The 16,542-nt window shown below is 53.4% G+C and overlaps 2 protein-coding genes across 6 annotated transcripts; both read right to left on the bottom strand.

Moving 5' to 3' along the window:
• Positions 1-930: 930 nt before the first annotated feature.
• On the bottom strand, positions 931-3,916 carry NEU3 (neuraminidase 3). 5 transcript variants are annotated; one of them, XR_005826583.1, is made up of 4 exons: positions 2,972-3,199; positions 2,632-2,871; positions 1,185-2,503; positions 931-1,102 (listed from the first exon to the last, which is right to left on the bottom strand). XR_005826583.1 is itself a non-coding variant. In XM_040585228.1 (4 exons), the coding sequence occupies exons 2-4, from the start codon at positions 2,996-2,998 to the stop codon at positions 1,544-1,546; spliced, it is 1,227 nt and encodes a 408-aa protein (XP_040441162.1). In that variant the 5' UTR covers positions 2,999-3,027; positions 3,884-3,916; the 3' UTR covers positions 931-1,543. The 5 variants fall into 5 exon arrangements, 4 of the variants coding, with proteins under 4 accessions (XP_040441162.1, XP_040441163.1, XP_040441159.1 ...); XM_040585228.1 differs by adding an exon at positions 3,884-3,916 and having other exon boundaries at positions 931-2,503; positions 2,972-3,027; XM_040585229.1 differs by adding an exon at positions 3,884-3,916 and having other exon boundaries at positions 931-2,503; positions 2,632-2,868; positions 2,972-3,027.
• A 931-nt stretch (positions 3,917-4,847) lies between these two features.
• SPCS2 (signal peptidase complex subunit 2) lies at positions 4,848-15,033 on the bottom strand. The gene is made up of 5 exons (XM_040585238.1): positions 14,922-15,033; positions 7,952-8,035; positions 7,447-7,607; positions 5,820-5,954; positions 4,848-5,106 (listed from the first exon to the last, which is right to left on the bottom strand). The coding sequence occupies exons 1-5, from the start codon at positions 14,958-14,960 to the stop codon at positions 4,920-4,922; spliced, it is 606 nt and encodes a 201-aa protein (XP_040441172.1). The 5' UTR covers positions 14,961-15,033; the 3' UTR covers positions 4,848-4,919.
• Between the last annotated feature and the right edge of the window lie 1,509 nt (positions 15,034-16,542).

Below are 16,542 nucleotides of genomic sequence, written 5' to 3'. Positions count from 1 at the left end.
GTCCCCATCATACTCTACACTCCATGTCTCCATCACCCAGCCACGTCCCCATCACTCAGCCATGTCCCATGTCCCCATGAATCCATGTCCTCATCACTCTGTCCCAATGTCCCCATGACTCCATGTCCTATGTCCGCATCACTCAGCTGTGTCCCATGTCCCCTCCCCATCACACTCCACGTCCCATGTCCCCATCACTCAGCCATGCCCCATGTCTCCATCACTCCACCACGTCCCATATCCCTGTAACCCAGCCATGTCCCACGACCCTGCATCACTCCCCTGCCACCTCCTTCCCCACCCCAAGAAGCCAGACAAACCCCAGCACTCGCCTTGTCCCCCCTGCCCACCCTCACACAGGTCCCCTCCCCATCCCGGCGGTCCCCTGGGTCCCCACTGTCGCCCGTCGCTAAACCCCATCCAGCAGCACCCTCCGCAGCCAGACTCCACCTCCCCAGCACCAAACCCCATAAATCCAAGCCCAGGTGCCACCAGCACCCCCGCACCATGCCTGTCCCACACCTGGCCCTGCTCCTGGCCCTGCTCCTGGCCACCGGCCCCCGGCACCCCACGGCCGACGTTCCCCCGGGACCCCCCGCCGATGCCATCCCCACCAGCTCCCGCGCTTGTGCCCAGCACACCGGCCGCTGCCGCCACTTCTGCTTCGCCCATGAGACCCAGCGGGGACATTTTGGTTGTCCCCGGCGCTACCGGTAATACGGGGATGCTGGGACCGACCCCCTCCCCAATAAAAAAAACAGTAACCCCGTAACCCTGGGGTGTGTGTGTAATCTTCTCTTCCAGGTGCTGCGTGCCCAAAATGTAGCGGCGGGATGGAGCAGGAGATGGTGATGCTTGGGGCCAGCCCGCATCCCTCCCCAGCAGGGTCTCCCCCCTCGGCATTTTCCCAGAATTGGCTGGATTTCACTTATTTTGGGAGGATTTTATTTGGCACCAGCACAGGGATGTGAGGTTGTCCTCACCGTCGGGATGCCACAACCTGTCCTCTACGGAGCAGAATCCCTTTCTCCTCCTACGCCCCGGAGATCTGAGTGCTTTTTTCCATGGGAATACAGGGCGAAACTCAGCTTGTACTAGGAAACTGAAGAAAACAGGATTAAAAGAAAAGGTAAAAAAGGGGAACTTGCTCCCTGCTACATGGGGGGGGGGGACACTGGAATTACCAGTATTTGTCACTAAACCACTGCTTGCTGGTCTGTTTGTCACCAGGGGACCAGCTGCTCTCAATGGCACCTGCTGCTTTGTTGCTGCTACCAGGTGACAAACGCTGCTCTTGGGTGAAGCTGCGGCAGCTCAGGGGCTGTGCTGGCACCCGCCAGCCCACCGCCCGTCACCACCGACACCCACCCGATCAGTAACCTAAAAGCCAAGCGTTAATTAAACAAAAGCTATGTGATGCTGAGCCTCCGGTGAATCGAGAATGTCCCAGTGAGGTCCCAGCATTGCCAGGCTCACCAGCTCTGGCTGCTGGTGGTTGGGAGTGACCCCCCCCCGCTGGTCCCCGCCCCAAAATGGGTCTGTTTTAGGGAGTCGTGAGGTTCTGCTCGTGGCAGTCAGAGGTTTCCAGGGCGAAGAGGCAGAAGGTGATTTCCTCACAGGCACTGGTAGTGCCGCACTCAAACAAGCAGCCGAACATGCCGCCGGGGCAGACGGCCAGGTCAGAGTAACCAGCCGGCCCTGGGTGCAGCACCCATGGGTGCCACCAACCTGCCCCATCCAGCGGCGCGGGGTTGAGGTAGATACCCAAATTGCGCCGGTGGTGCCGGTCAGTCGGGTGGGAGTAAAGCAACCAAGTGGGTGCATCCCCGGTGCTGGCCGGCGCGGCGAAGCTCACCACGCTGCCCTGGCACCCCCGCGGCGGCTCGCCCAGCGCCTTGCAGCGCACCGGGCGCTCGAACTGCAGCCCGCGGTCGGTGCTGAACGCAACGGCACGGCAACCCCGCAGCGCTCGGGCGTTGCAGTAGAGCAAGGGCTGGTGGGCATCGCTCCCACTGATTTCAGCCACCTGGCACTCGCCCGTCTGCGCACCGCCGACCAGGGCACCCTTGTGCCAGCTGCGCCCGCCGTCGTCGCTGTAGAAGATGAGGGCGTGCTGCCGGGTGTAGCAAGGCAGCGGCACAAGCCCGCACAAGCACCTGTGCACGTAGTAGGCGTACGCTGGCACGACCAAGCGCCCCGAACCCAGCTGTACCCCATGGCCCGGTCCCACGGCGAAGGTGGCCCAATGGGCCAGGTCGGCACCGATGGCTTCATCCGTCACGTCCCGCAGCGGGGTCCAGCCGCAGCCGCCATCGGTGCTGGTGGCGAAGCAGAGGCGAGCGGCGCTGCAGCCCCTCCAGATCTGGCATCGCTCCGTCTTTCCCCACTCGACACAGATGCAGAAGAGGAAGATGGTGCCGCTCCTCGCATCGTAGAGGGGACAAGGATTCATGGTGCGGCGGCCGGGCAGCACCAGCGCTGACAGCTCCTCCACCGGACCCCACTGCCGGCCAGGAGAGAAGCAGGGCTCAGCCATGGGATGCACCGGTGCCACCGCACCCCGAAACTGCCCGGCGCTGCTCCTGGGGATGGAGGTCGCGGCTGATGCCAACAGCCCCAGCTGGTTTTTACCGTGACCGAGGAGCCGTGCCGGTGGCCCCGCCGCAGCACCAGGTACTTGGTGTCCTCGTCTCTGGTGGAGGAGCGCTTCTCGGAGAAGGCCAGAAAGGTGGCGGCCGGGGGGATGTAGAGCAGAGCTGGGATGCGGTAGGTAACCCCGCTCGCCTGCCGAAACAGCGGCTCGGGCGGGAAGACCAGCAGGGATCCCGGTGATGGCCGTGGCGGCGGGGGGCTCTCCCCGCCACCCCCCTGCTGTGGCAGGGTGGGAAGGACAGATGGTAAGGGTTAAATGCTGGGGGGGGGGGGGGGGGCTCATGCCCCCCGAGGTGGTGGGACAGGGATGAGGACTTACCTTGAGGCAGGTGACGGCCTGGGACATGGTGGCCTCCCCGAGGTCCCCACAGGGGCCTGAGCCGGGTGGAAGGGGGGGTGAGAGTGGAGCCCCTCGCTGGGGCTGGGGGCACACCCCGCTGTCCCGGCCCCACATCTCTGGGTCCCACAGGGACTCCCCTCCTCTCCCCAGGCTGTCCCCCAAGGGCTTGGTACCCCCAGGACCCCCAACCCCTTTAGCACACCCAGTGTCCCCAGCCCAGGGTCCCCGTAGCCACCCCCCCACCCCCCCATGCCCTGATCCCCACCCCCCACCCCTCTTCTCCCTGCAACCTTCCTGCGTTCCCATAGCCCAACCCCCCCTCTCTACCCCCAGTGCCCCGCCCCCCCCCATGTACCCCCCTGCACCCTTCATGTCCCATCCATCCCCCCCAGCCTACATGTGCCACCCCCCCATCCACCCCCAATGCCCAGGCCCCCCCATGTACCCCCATACCGGCACCCCCATGCCCCCCCCAACCCCACAGCCCCACACTCCCTATGCTGACCTCGCACACACCCCCACCTCAGCCCGGCTCCCCTATGCCGCCCCCCTCCCCCACCCCAGCCCGGCTCCCCTAGGCCGCCCCCCTCCCCCACCCCAGCCCGGCTCCCCTAGCCCCTGCATGCACCAGCCCCTCAAGCCCCCCGGGCCATGACCCCCCCGTACATCCCCTGCATCCCTCCGGTCTCTCCCATAACCCGACTCCCCTATCCCCCCACCCCGCCTCCACTATCCCCCCCCCAGCCCCACTCCCCTAGGCCCTGCATGCACCAACCCCCATAACATCCCCTGCAGCCCCTCGGGAACCCCCCCAGCCCCACCCCCAGCCCCCCCGCGTCCCCTGCAGCCCGGCACGGCCCCCCCAGCCCCGATCCCCCCTCCCCGCCCCACCGGCCACCGCCTCCGCCGCGTCGGGGCCGCCCCGCCCCGCCCCGCCCCCACCCGCCCCTTCCCGGCAGCGCCCGGCCCGCCCGGGCCCGGCTGGGGGGGGGTGGGGGAGGGGGTGTGGGGGGGGGAGGGGGAGGGGGGAGGGGGGGGAGGCTGCCCCCCATCCTGCACCGCCCAGCGCCCCATGGGGGCTCCGCAGCGCCGCCAGCGTCTGCGCTTCCCTTTCACTGCCCATCGGCGCCGTCACCGCCGCCGCGTCACCCAGAAACCGCCATTCCAGGGGAGGGGGCGCCTGGGACAGGAGGGGCCACCGGGCCGTGACAGGCGCGGTCGGTAGCAGCTCGGGAAGGCCCCTCGCCTTCCCCTCCCGCCGTGCTTTTCCACTTTTTTGCTTTCCTTCTCTTTCCCCCACCCCTTACCCCTCCTCCCTTCCCCTTCCTTCCCGCCCATCCTTGCCCCCTTTTCCCTGCCCCCTTTCCCCATCCTGGTCCCCCTTTCCTTCCCCTCTCCGCTTCCTTTTCCCCACCTTCCCGCTTCCCTTTCCTTCCCCCTGCACAGAGATCGAAGCAGGGTGTCCGATCCCCTACCCCAACACCCAAGAGGCTTTTATAGAACACGCTCCCTTACCCCCAACTGAAAAAAAAAAAAAATAAAACCCACTCGTCTGTTTTACGGAAGGATTTTGTCCAGAATTCCCAACACCAAAGGGAAAGGTGACGTTAGGAAAACGTGAATGGCAAACCCCCCCCGGACACCCCCGGCGCTGCCGGGTCAGAGCGGAGGAAGCCAGGGCAGCGCCGGCGATGAGGGACCCCACGGCAAATCCTCCCATCGCGGTGCGCCCGAAGCGCAGGCACACGGACGAAAGCTCGGGCATGAGCTTCACAAAACCATCATGGATCCAAGATGAAAAATCCCACTCATCCAAAAAGGAACAGGATTTCAGGACAAAAACCAGAGGCAATGATTCACTTTCTTTGCTATCTCACTTTATTGGTGTTAATTTAGCACGTTCCCAACAGGCAGGTGGCGTCAGAAATCATTTTATTTTCCTCTCCAGGGCCAGGCTATCGTGCAGCTTGGACACCTCCGGCTCGTAGGCCTCCATGACTAACGTCCCGTTGTTATCAAAGAATTTCGCGATGGATTTGGTGAACTCGGCTTCCCTCTGCTGTTTGGTTTTCCCGCTGATGAAAGTCAGCTTCAGGGTGTACTTGTCATCAAACCTGCGGGCAGGGCACGGAGCGCAGAGCAAAATTTAAGCCTGGCTTAGCTGAGACACCAACGAAAAGCTGAGAGGAATCCTCATCATGGTCAAGGGTCAAGCCCACAGGAGCAGAGCTCTCCCCACAGACACTAACAGCTACAATGCGCAGGCATTAATTACAACACGATTAAAAGATTTTTGTACTTTTTGTGGTTAATTCCCCCACCCCCCCCCCATTTAAAGAGAAGCGAAACGTGAACATTTGCGGCACAGAAGCGCTTGGCACCGCTCCCATTTCTAGGCTGGGACATCAATTTTGATGGAGTGAAACAGATTTGTAGGTATAAAAATAAAGAAAAATATTTAGGGAGATCCTACGGAGAGGTATGGATGGAAACAGCACACACGAGACCGGCGGATGCTCAGCCAGCCCGCTGCAGATCGCCAATTACTTCTGAGTAATAATATTCCGTGGTGAATATTAATCATGACTTGCCTGGGAAGCTGCAAAGATCATGACCAGTAGCCAGCTCTTTGCAGAAAGCTCACACCCCCAGCACAGACACCAATATTTCCCCCCACTTTGATTAGGAGTTAACCAAAACGCAGCTTTTTTGCCCCGCCACGGAGCGTGTGGTAACTAGAGGCGCACATGGCACAGGCAAACGGAAGCGGTGTCAGTACCGCGCCGCCGCCTGCGAAGCCAGGGCTGCCAGAGCATACGATAGATACCGTTTGAGACTGGAGGAGAGCTGCCAAACGTCGTCGGGGTCCATCCCCGCAGGGTCTTTTCTGTGAGCTACGAGGAAAATGCTCTTTTCTTTGTATGAGGTATAGATGGTCAGGATTCCCATCATCACAAAATATGTGCAAAAAAAGTTAAGGAAACTAAGAAGTTGCAATTAGGAGTAGAAATTAGGTAGAGAAGTCCCTGGATTCCCTCCGACACCATCATTTAACTACCTCGCATGACATTATCATTCCAAACAGGATGCTTGGCTGATGCCTCATTAGCATGAGAAATTAAATAAGATACTTAAATCTTTGCCGTTGCACTACTAGCATTAATCCACACCTGGAAGTGTCGAGGAAAGCAACAACTCCCTAACATGCTTTCCTGAAAGGGATTTCTCCAGCCACATAAAATGCTTTGTTCGTGAAACCATGAAGTAAAAGCGGAAATCATGACGAGGAAATACCATTTTTAATTAATCTGCTAAAGTTTTGGAGCAACATCTGTTGGGAGACAGTGGGAAACTGTGACACCAAACAAGCCACAGAATTAATTGCTGTGCATTCCTCCTAAGCACCTATCAAGCAATTAATCTTTCTCATTTTTGGAATTAAATAATTTTAAGTGTTGCAAGACTAATTACCCACCATTTGCGCTGAAAGCCAACCGGAACAACTGTCACCTGGAACAAGGAAGTGACTTGCCCACCATCAGGCAGCTGTTTGTGGTACAGCGACTTCTGGGCCAGCCATAAGCTTCCAGGCTACCAGTTCACACCGCCTCGCTGGTACCATCAAGCCCACCCTGGAAAGCGGACTTGTCAGCCGCTCCAGGAAAGCGCCGCTCATCTGTCACGCACACTTCTCTTTTAAAACCCCTACAGGTGTCTGCCTTGCTACAGGAGCTGCAGGGAAATCAGTGCCACGGCAACCTTCTGAGCCCAAACAGGAAAAAAAAACCACCTCGGCTTTGCTGGAATACTGAAAACAGAGTGGTTGACTCTTACAACACAGTCGACATCTAAATATTTAAACCTCAATTTGTGGCGCTACCCTCCTAAACGCAGCATCTGCTCCTCTTTGGCAGAGGCAGAGGCAAGAACCCCCTCTGTACTCTGCACTCTCAGTACCTGAATCTATCGTATTAGGGCAGAAGTCTCTGTAACCAGGCTGTGGGCAGAATAAAAACCCAAATCAAAACACCAAAGAATCCCTGGAAGCTTTCAAGAGCTGATCTTCAGTTTGACATTAACACACCTAAGTGGAGCTGCCTCTGTGCAGTCACTGTCTGAGATCCAAGAAATTGCCCAACACGGTCGGGAGCCTGGAGAGTGGATCCGCTGCCCAGGCAGCTGCTGACTACTCTGACGTGACTGGAATTGCTGTCCAGGCTTCCCCGTGGCTGCAGGGCATCCCAGAGATCACCCAAATTTGGGTGCGTTACACCCAGACAGGCAGGAATTTTGCCATCACATGAAAATGATTTGATTATCGGCTGATCTCCCCACCACAGGAAGTAAAATTCCCACAGGCCTGAAAAAGGGCATACAGAGAAGGGTTTTCTTGTGCTTCACAGGGAAAATAAAAACCCTTTGGGTACAAACAAGACAACATCTGCAAAGGATATGATGCAACACAAAAGGCAAGAACCGGTTTGGATTCAGGAAAAGGGTGCAGGTAATCCCAAATCAAAGCTACAATCGCAAAGAGACAAGAGATTGTGCAGATGATGAGGCGGCCATCAATCAAACGGAAATTTTCAACATACTTGTACTTCTCCAGGAGAACCTGTGGGAGAAATGCACAGTCCAGTTTATTTTGTGCTTTTCATAAATTTGCCAAACTGTTTCTGGAAAAGATTTAGATAAAACAATCCCAATTATACAGGTAAACAGAGCAGAAACTTTATGCAGAATTAATGTCTGCATCAGATATCATAATAATTGCTGATACTCTTAAGCACAAACACTGCTTTATCCATGGAAATCTCAAGAGATGCTACAGTGCCAGCACAGATACGGGCACTTCACAACGAAACCACAAAAAGTTTACAGAGTTTTTAAACTAAATGTGGAAACCTAAGAAAAGACAGCATTTCCCAAGAGGGAGCAACCAGCAGTCACAGAACGCACCTTTTTGGCAGAATCATCCAAAGAATTTTTCACAGCTGAACCGTCCCATTTGTCAATTTTTACTGGCTTGTCGTCAATCTTCCACTGCAACAGAAACCGAACACTTATATGAGAACGTGGCATGGGTTAACCTTTCATTTTAATATGCTTGTTCCTGTCGTGAGCACAAAGATAGGAGGCAACCCACAAAACAGCTACCTAGGAAAACCTGACCAGAGGTGGAGGGAATCCGGTGCCTGTTACAGAGCTGTACCGCTCCAACAGTCACCTCAGCGCAGACGTACCCGTTACCCTCGCAGAATGAAGCCTGTAAATCTTGTCACGGGTACTGAACGTATTTGGCGGAGTGACTTTTTACATCAGTTTTACTCTAATTTTGATTCTGCATTCGCTGCTCCTGCTGCCATCCACAGAAGGTGCTGGTTATGACTTAATTCTTGCCTTTGAACATGTTCATGCTTTTCAGCCGTGCTATCACCAACAGACTTTTTTGGGTTTAGTGTCAGAAGAAAGATTTCCAGGCACTCTTAACAATCTGGGTACAAGGGGAGAATATAAAGGCACAAACAAATGAAGTTTCACTCAGACCATCCTCCAGAAGGAAAGCAAAAGACTCTTGTCACCCTTCTACATTCAGATCTTCCTCAGAAGCGGGTCTTCCATCAGTAATTAAGCTCAGCCACAACACTGCAGCTTTTCAAAGACATTAGTTTTCCTCTTTCCTGAACGACATTATTTTTTGGCGACACTACTCCTTTTAGCCGCAGTCAAGACACATGACTTTGAGCCCTGTGTATTTAAGTCATCAAATATTTCAAACAGTTGAGCGACTGGAGCTCAAATTTTAGCTGCCATTAGAAGCGATTCTCAACTTCACTCATGTTATTTCTTACTCCTGAAGCTCACAAGCTGGATTTATTAACTACCTGTCAGAAGAGCTCATTTCCCTTCTCTGGCAGGAATGAAACTGTTTTAAAGAAAGATGTAAAACCTGATCTACTTCCCCTATACTTGCACAGGGAAAAGCCTGATCATCCTTCAGGCTCTGCAGGTATGAATTATTAGGTGCACAGTAAATGTCACTACGTGTGCACAGGCAGTAGCTGGTTTACGAGAGACAAAAGCAACAGCCAGAAGAATTTAAAATTCATGGACAACTGGTGAAGAGGTCTCACATCAGTGTAAGTTACACAATATTTTAGGTGGCTACATCTTTATAGCATTTTTTTCTAGGGTTAATTAGCACACATGACAATTGAAAGACAAACCCTTTGCTATGAAAGAATACAGAAAAATTCTTTTAACTATTCTTCCTTATAAAAGGATCTACACCAGTTTTATTTCTTGCCCTCTGGAATTGCCAAAGATTACAGTATCAAGAGCTAGACTAGGGAGAAAGGAAAACAAAACAAACCAAAAAACCCACCCTTTTCCTCATTAGTGAACCGCAAGTCAGAAGTCTCTAAGTAATAACACCAACATCCAATCCCTCTTTCATTATCCCACAGATAAATTAAAAAAAAAAACCAAACCACTTTCAAGAAGCCCATCCAGATGTGACCTCATGGTTGCCAGGTGCAGGCTCCATTTCTTGCAAGGGAGTGGAAGGTAAAACAACAAGCCTGTCGACACAGAAATGTTCTCTAGCAAACCCCTAGAACAGAGTACTTCCCTGAAACAGCACCAGCTACTTCTGCTACAGAATCATTCTTGTAGGGTGCAGAAAAGTCCTGTTATTTTAAGGACAAAAATATTGTCTAGCAGGACACATGCAAGACACAGCACATCTGGATTCGCTACTGGATACATCGATAACTGAACCCCACACTCAGACGTGACTGTGGGGAAATAGTCTGTCCTTCATTGTACTCATACAGCTCAAGTGAAGGCAAGCCTTACTGAGGAGGGAAGGCATCACTCAGCCTGCAGATTTTATTTTTGTTATCAATAAAACTCTGTGAAAAGGCTCAGTCTTTATAGCTGGTCAACTCTTCCCCCTGCTGCTTTTTACAAATAATAAAGAACAAAATGAATGAGAAGTTCTTAACACCGCAAGGAACCTTCACAGGCCGTTTGAAGGCTTTCTCCAGAGCAGATCTCCCCTTAAGTACAGTTTTACTAGCCTGTGTGGGGTTTTTCCGCCCCACGCCCAAAGGGCACTAAAGGAATAATTTTGTAGGAATAAAAAAATACATCTGAGCAAATATTTTGAATGTTTTCTGCATTTCTGGGGCTAAAACAAGACAATCCTTAGTATAAAATATGACAGCATTCTCCAGCTTACTCCTAAGTCAGAGGAAGAATCCAGAGACATTTGAGAAGATATCACTCCAGTGTTATTTTTGTGATATGTGTTAGGATTAAATATTTAATATTGCAATCTCTGCTTTCAGCAACAGCAGTTTACCTGGTATTAAAGTACAGTATGTTTATCTCATCATCAATGCTCAAGTTTTCAGTCAATCTTACTATGTCTGGTTTTTCTTCCTAGAGTCTGTGTGGATGGAATCAAGACTTATGCAAAAATTTCTTCTCCTCCCAGATAAAGCCAACAGCTTATTTGAAGATAGAACAGTTGGAAAACACTAATAAGAAAAGCTCAAGAACCAAGAAATAAATGAAAGTGCCAGGATTTAAAAAAAACAAACACACACCCTCAAGATTTTACAACTATTTTACAGGCACACTGGAAAGCAGCCCTGCAGTCACAGGACTGCTAACACTTCACCTGCAAAAGGGATTTGCAGAGAGGGGAATATCCATATGTAAAATGAGTCAAGGAACTGTCAGAATAATGGGTATCCAGGAAGCCTGGGACAGAGGGAGAACTAGATTCTTGCTTCTCGCTCTCTGTCCCAAACCACCCAATGCAGGAATCGCCAGATAACATCAGCAGTATTTAACTGACAGTGATCTCCAACAGAGAACCGCCACTTTCAAGGGTAGATATAAAGCCCAAATGATGTATTTTTTGAAATAAAGCTGTTACTGGGGGGGGGGGGGAATAATCTGATCTTAGACTGCCTAAAACAATGAGCTGTACCAGCAGTTCTTCAGTTCAGCCTCAGTCACAAGGAAGCCTGAACAAGTTCTGGTTCAAGACAGTAACAGCTTGATAATCTCAGGGCGGTTCATGTCAGGAGGACCTTGCAACAGGGACACATCTGCAGTTTGGGACTTCAGCCAGGGAGAAGCTTTAGCCCTCCCTTTACCTGCATTGAGATGTTCCCCTGAGGTTACTTCTAACACAGTACAGCACTGCAGCGCTGCTGCTGCTTCCCTAATTCTTCCAGGCTGATCTGCAGCATCAGACCTAGGGAGAGGCTGGGACGCTGCGCTGGTCCCTGAAGCACCAGTGCTGTGGAAGAGGAGCAGAAGGAGGTGCTCAAACAAAGCCATCAACATCCATGTGTCCACATGTTGGACATGTGTCCATGTGGATGAACTTGTCCATGATACATGGACAACACAACAGAAATGTGTGCACATCTGGATGTTGACATCTACACAACAGTGCAACTGTGAGCAAAACCTTTGACTGATGGCCATCCCCACGTTCAGCTTGGGAAAGCGCCAGAGATTTGGCTGCTACCACCAAGTGGTCACCCTCCACTGCAGGGGAAAAGCCTCCACCCCACTCTTGGGTCTGCAGAATAGCCCTGCCTTGCCTGCAGACGCGGGGAAGGAAGGTGAAGCTGCACCGATGTCCTGTGGAGCCTGGCAGATGCAAACACATCTGCTCCTCTGGCTAGTGGACGGTATTTTTCAGCTAGTTATTTATTTTGAGCACTTCAGGTGTGAGCTCCAAAGGTTTCAAAAGAAAAACTCAGATTTTAGTTCCAGCCTGATGGAGGGAAAAAAACTCACCCAACCACCAGTTCAAAGCAGTTTTTTAGTTTGGGTGGTTTTTGACTCCTTTGTTTTAACAACCAAGTGGCAGGTTATCACACTTGTCCTGAACACATCCTATACTGCAACTATGATGTTCTACAACCAGGCACAGCTAGGAAGTGGATTTGGTACCTGAAAGTGTACCCATGTAAGAAAAAGGCTTCAGAGCAAAGGCTGAACTATAGCCTGTGGTTACCTGACTAAAGAATGAAAGAATAAAATCAGAAATGCAATTTCAGAAAGCTGCAAAACCAATCTGACACTAGAAGCACACAAGGACCTCAGGTGTTCACAGTTGAGCAAAGACACTGCCTGCAGCTGCACTGCAACAGGAGAGCATTCCGCTGTGAGCTCCAAAAAAAAGTGCTTGCTTTCACAGCAGACACCACAGGACCTGAGCACTTGCAAGGCTCTTTGTCAAGCTAACACCTTCATTTAAATCCCTTCACAAAGCTCTCTCATTGGCAGGAGGCACACGAAAATCCTATGGGAGAAATTTCAAGATGTTCACATCTCAGAGGAAAGACATGGCACAAACTCAACTTTTTTCTTCCCTGCCTTATTCCTTCTGCTGCTACTGTCAGCCTCATTCACATCACGTTCAATTTTAGCCTGAAACATCTTCTTGGTAGCTAGCTTGTCTCTTCAAATATTGCTCTGAAGTTTATGGCACACTTTGGGTATTACAAACATAAATGCCCACGTCATACAGTAAAAAAAGATTTGTTGCTACTGCAAGAGGAGCACCAGCATAGACTATATAAACTCAAGGGGAATAACGTTTCTGCTCATAATCTGTGTTTTCTTTTTCAAGCATGAAAAGAAAGGAACCTCCCCTTCCTAAAACCTAGAATTCAAATTGGAACACGCAACAGTGCAGCCAAGGGAGGTTGGAAGGGCCTCAGCAGATGAAACACGTTGACTCCTTCAATGCACACAGCTGACACAGCAGCTGACCGCCTTTTCCTGTAGTTGGGGCTGCAGCCAACAGAGCAGCCAGTCCCAAACCGCACATCTCCACCCCTCCCCACATAAATTCTAAAATAACAGTGACATTGCACACCGTGAGCTGGCAGGATTTGCAAGTGGCAGAGTCCAGGGACACCTCGCTAAACATCAGTTCCCTCCTCTTCAAGGAAGAGTTGCAGCAAACTCCAGCGAGTCAGCGTGGCCATTCTCAGCTCCGACTACCTCAGCCTCTGCCTTGGAGGAAGAAATTCTGGATCACACTCTCCCCAGAATACCAGTGCTGCCTGCCCATACCCACAGTCAACATCCCCTGGTACCAGAGAGCAACTTTTGGAGCACAGGAGCAGCAGACGATCACAATCGTTGGTATTCACGACTGGCTTTAGTCTCGGAGCTTGCAAAACTTTTGAAGGTTTTGCTTTAACAGTAGCAGATTGTGACATTTAACATTTAGCAGTTGCACTAAATGCGTGACATCTCAAATGTGCTTGAGAGGACTGTAGCCACTGCTGCACACCACATCAAGTTCAGTGGGTGTGCAGCTCTTAACGCAGTCCTGATTAAGCGGGGAGAGATCAGGAGAAGCTCCTGATTATCACAAACAGTTAAAGAACACGAGAAGGACCAAAAATGGGATAGTTAAAACACAGAACTCCCTAAATTCGCCCTAACTTAGCTTACCAGTGACGTACAAAAAAAATACACTAAACAAGTAACCCATCCTGATGCTGTCAAGCCTTGTCGATAACCTGTTATTTTGCGGTTTGAGAAAAGCCTGAGCAAATTAGTGACCTACGGCCACAATTCTCCAGATAATACCTCAGCAATATATACACCGGTTCACAGAAATTACCAGATTTCATTTAAGTCATCCGGGGGGAGGAAATGAAGGCCCACAAATCAGCATGGAGACAAATGGAAAAGAAGATAGAGCATTATCAAGTGTGTATATGTACTTCAGGTAGAAGCCCTGCTGAAACTATTCAATGGTTTCTCACTAAAGGATTCGGCTCCCGCACCAACATGTTTCCTTTGCCAACAACTCCTTTTCATTCTGAAAGCCCTCAGCATCCACAGAACACACAGGAGGCACACGACTGCCTGGAGAGCAGGATACTTTCCAAAGTTCTTTAAGTTTAATCACAAGACACTGTCATTTCAAAACCGAAAGCTAGGCACACTCACAGAAGATAGACAGAAATATTTCATTAGCATGTCTTCCCCTAAAATAACTCCCTCAACAGCTTAATCTACTGGTCTAAAGAAAACGCACCAAGTTCTTCAGGGATAGTAAGGGTAACGTCACCTCAAACAGACGCAAGAAAACGATACTCTTTAGAAATCACGAGTGTACACATCTCTATGAACTTCAAAATGTGGATGGCTGCAACTGAAACCACTCTGAAGTTCAACAACCGACGCCAAATGCACTGCTCTGAAGATACACCCTCTCGCACTCAAGAGATACACAACTGTTCCGTCTCCTCGAGACCAGACGAACGCCGGCAGGTGCTGGGCTCCAGCCAGAAGCCCGCCGAGGGGCCCAGGGGCTGCGCCCCCACCCCCGAGCGCTGCAAACCCGGCCCAGGCCAAAGCGGCCCCACAACCCGGCGCCTTCACACCGCCGAGGCGAGACCCGGCTCAGCACGCTCCGCTCCGCCCGACTCCTGCCCGGCGTCACTCTCCCGGCCGAGCGCGGCACCGCCAGCCGGCTCTGTCAGGGCGGCTGGGCTAAAACCAGCTACGCCGGCACAGGGAAGGAAAAAAAAGAAAAAAAAAAAAAAAAAAAAAAAGAGAACTGGCGGTCTGGCAGGCGGCTGCTGCTGCCTCGGCAGCCGGGCGTACTCGACCTGACCAGGGGACGCCCCCTCCCTCCCCGCGCCTCTCCCCCTGCCCGGTTCCTGCGAGGCGGCGGCAGCGGGCGGTGGTCCCCTAGGCGCCGCGCCTGAGGCGGGGGATGCCCCTCAGCACAGCAGGGGGCCCACTGAGCGCCGAGCTCGGGGCGGCCGCGGCCGTGTCGGCTCTAGGGACACGGCTGGGGTAGGGGGTGCCGTCGGCGGGAAGCGGCGCGGCGGGTGGGCCGGCCCCCGGGCGGCCAGCAGCGCGGTACCTTATCGAGCAGCCCGTTCCTGCCGCCTTTGGCCGCCATCTTCTCGCCGCCCTCCGCCCCCGCCCTCGCCGCGCGACCTGTTCGCTCCTGATTGGCCCCGCGCGGAGGCCGACGGGAGAGGGCGGGCAGGAAAGCCACACCCCCTCTCCGCCGCGTTGCACGCCGGGAAGCGTAGTTCGTAGCGCTGGCGTGCTCCGTTGCTATGGCGACGGGGCGGCGCGGGGGGGCGGCGGCGGCGGCGGCCGTGCGGGGCCCTCCCGGGGAGTGGGGCCGGGAGAGAGGCTGGAGCAGCCCCCGGCCCGCGGGGTGAGGGGCGGGCGGTGCCGCCCGGCGGGGCTGCTGGGGCCTGGGACGGGTGAGGGGGATGCGTGCGGGGCTCCTCTGGGCTGTGGATGACTGTGAACTCTATGGTCGGGCGTGGGGGGGGGGGGCGTGTGTGAGGAGGGGGGTGTCTGTGGTGCCGTGAGTGTGTGTGTGTGTGTGGGCACTGTGTGAGGAGGGGGGTTGTCTGTGGTGCCATGGGTGTGGGGTGGGGGTAGGGGGTGTGTGAGGAGGGGGTTGTCTGTGGTGCCGTGAGTGTGGGGGCGTGTGTGAGGGGGGGGTGGTGTGTGTCTGTGGTGCCGTGAGGGGGGGTGGGGGTGGGGGGGGAGGGGGTGTCTGTGGTGCCGGGGGAGGGGGGGGGGCGCTGTGTGAGGAGGGGGGTGTCTGTGGTGCCGTGGGGGTGGGGTGGGGGTGGGTAGGGGGTTGGCGGTGGTGCCTGTTATAAACGAATACAATTTATTTGGGTTCAATCAGTTTAGGCTGAGAAACAATAAGCAAAACAGCGCTGGGTGTGCGGAGAGCTCCCTTAGCTCCACCACACGCACGCCGAGTTCTGAAAACAGCATCTTTTATATTCTTGCACCAGCATCGTGACCAATCTCTTCTCGCCGGAAAATCGTCCTGCTCTCCCTCCACCGCGTCACCGGAGTTCCTGGGGTAGCCTTCTCGCCTATTGGGTCTCCCAAGAGTCTCAAGGTGTTTGTCTCTTTGGCGCTTTGAGAGTCTCAGGGTCTTTGTCTTCTTGGGGCGCTTTTCTAAGTAGCCATTGGATCAGCTCTAGGCGGAGTTTCTAAGAAGTGGTTACACTGCTTTAAAGGAGAAGCACATTCGCCTATATTTTGTTTTTACATGTTCTCCATTTGATTCCGAACATTCATTACAATTGTGATACAGGTTATAGAGGTCACAAATTACCCTAGATCCACACAGGGCACAACAATTACACCCATCACACCATATTCTATTTTGACATGAATCATGCCTATGCTTTCCACAGTGCCGTGAGTGGGGGGGTGTGGGGGGTGTGGGGCCCTGTGAGGCGGGTAGGGGTGTGTGTAAGGAGGGGGGCTGTCTGTGGTGCCATGGGGCGGGGGTAGGGGGGTGTGAGGAGAATGTGGGGCTGGGTTGATGCGAGAAAATACAGTGAAAACCCTAAAACTCTGCAGACAGGAGTTGCACAGGTGACAGGAACTATCAACAGTCAGGCAGGAGCCTCATTAGCTGCCAGAAGGTCTGGAGCTCGGCCCGTGCAGCGCTTCAGAAGGGACGGTCAGTACAGGCGCAGAGGAGCTCCACAAGC

Source organism: Falco naumanni, chromosome 2, assembly GCF_017639655.2.
Source record: "Falco naumanni isolate bFalNau1 chromosome 2, bFalNau1.pat, whole genome shotgun sequence".
Lineage (NCBI taxonomy): Eukaryota > Metazoa > Chordata > Aves > Falconiformes > Falconidae > Falco > Falco naumanni.
Note: the sequence above shows the minus strand (reverse complement) of the source record. Positions and strands in the feature narration are given on the sequence as shown.

Excerpts from the sequence above, each read along its gene's own strand:
- NEU3 (XM_040585225.1), bottom strand. The coding sequence starts at position 3,106 with ATGTGGGGCCGGGACAGCGGGGTGTGCCCCCAGCCCCAGCGAGGGGCT. Across the intron at positions 2,872-2,971 it reads AGGCCGTCACCTGCCTCAAG|CAGGGGGGTGGCGGGGAGAG; the intron begins GTAAGTCCTCAT and ends ACCCTGCCACAG. Across the intron at positions 2,504-2,631 it reads GGCACGGCTCCTCGGTCACG|TGGGGTCCGGTGGAGGAGCT; the intron begins GTAAAAACCAGC and ends CCTGGCCGGCAG.
- SPCS2 (XM_040585238.1), bottom strand. The coding sequence starts at position 14,960 with ATGGCGGCCAAAGGCGGCAGGAACGGGCTGCTCGATAAG. Across the intron at positions 7,608-7,951 it reads TGGATGATTCTGCCAAAAAG|GTTCTCCTGGAGAAGTACAA; the intron begins GTGCGTTCTGTG and ends TTTCTCCCACAG. Across the intron at positions 5,955-7,446 it reads CTTGCCTTTTGTGTTGCATC|ATATTTTGTGATGATGGGAA; the intron begins ATATCCTTTGCA and ends CTTTTTTTGCAC.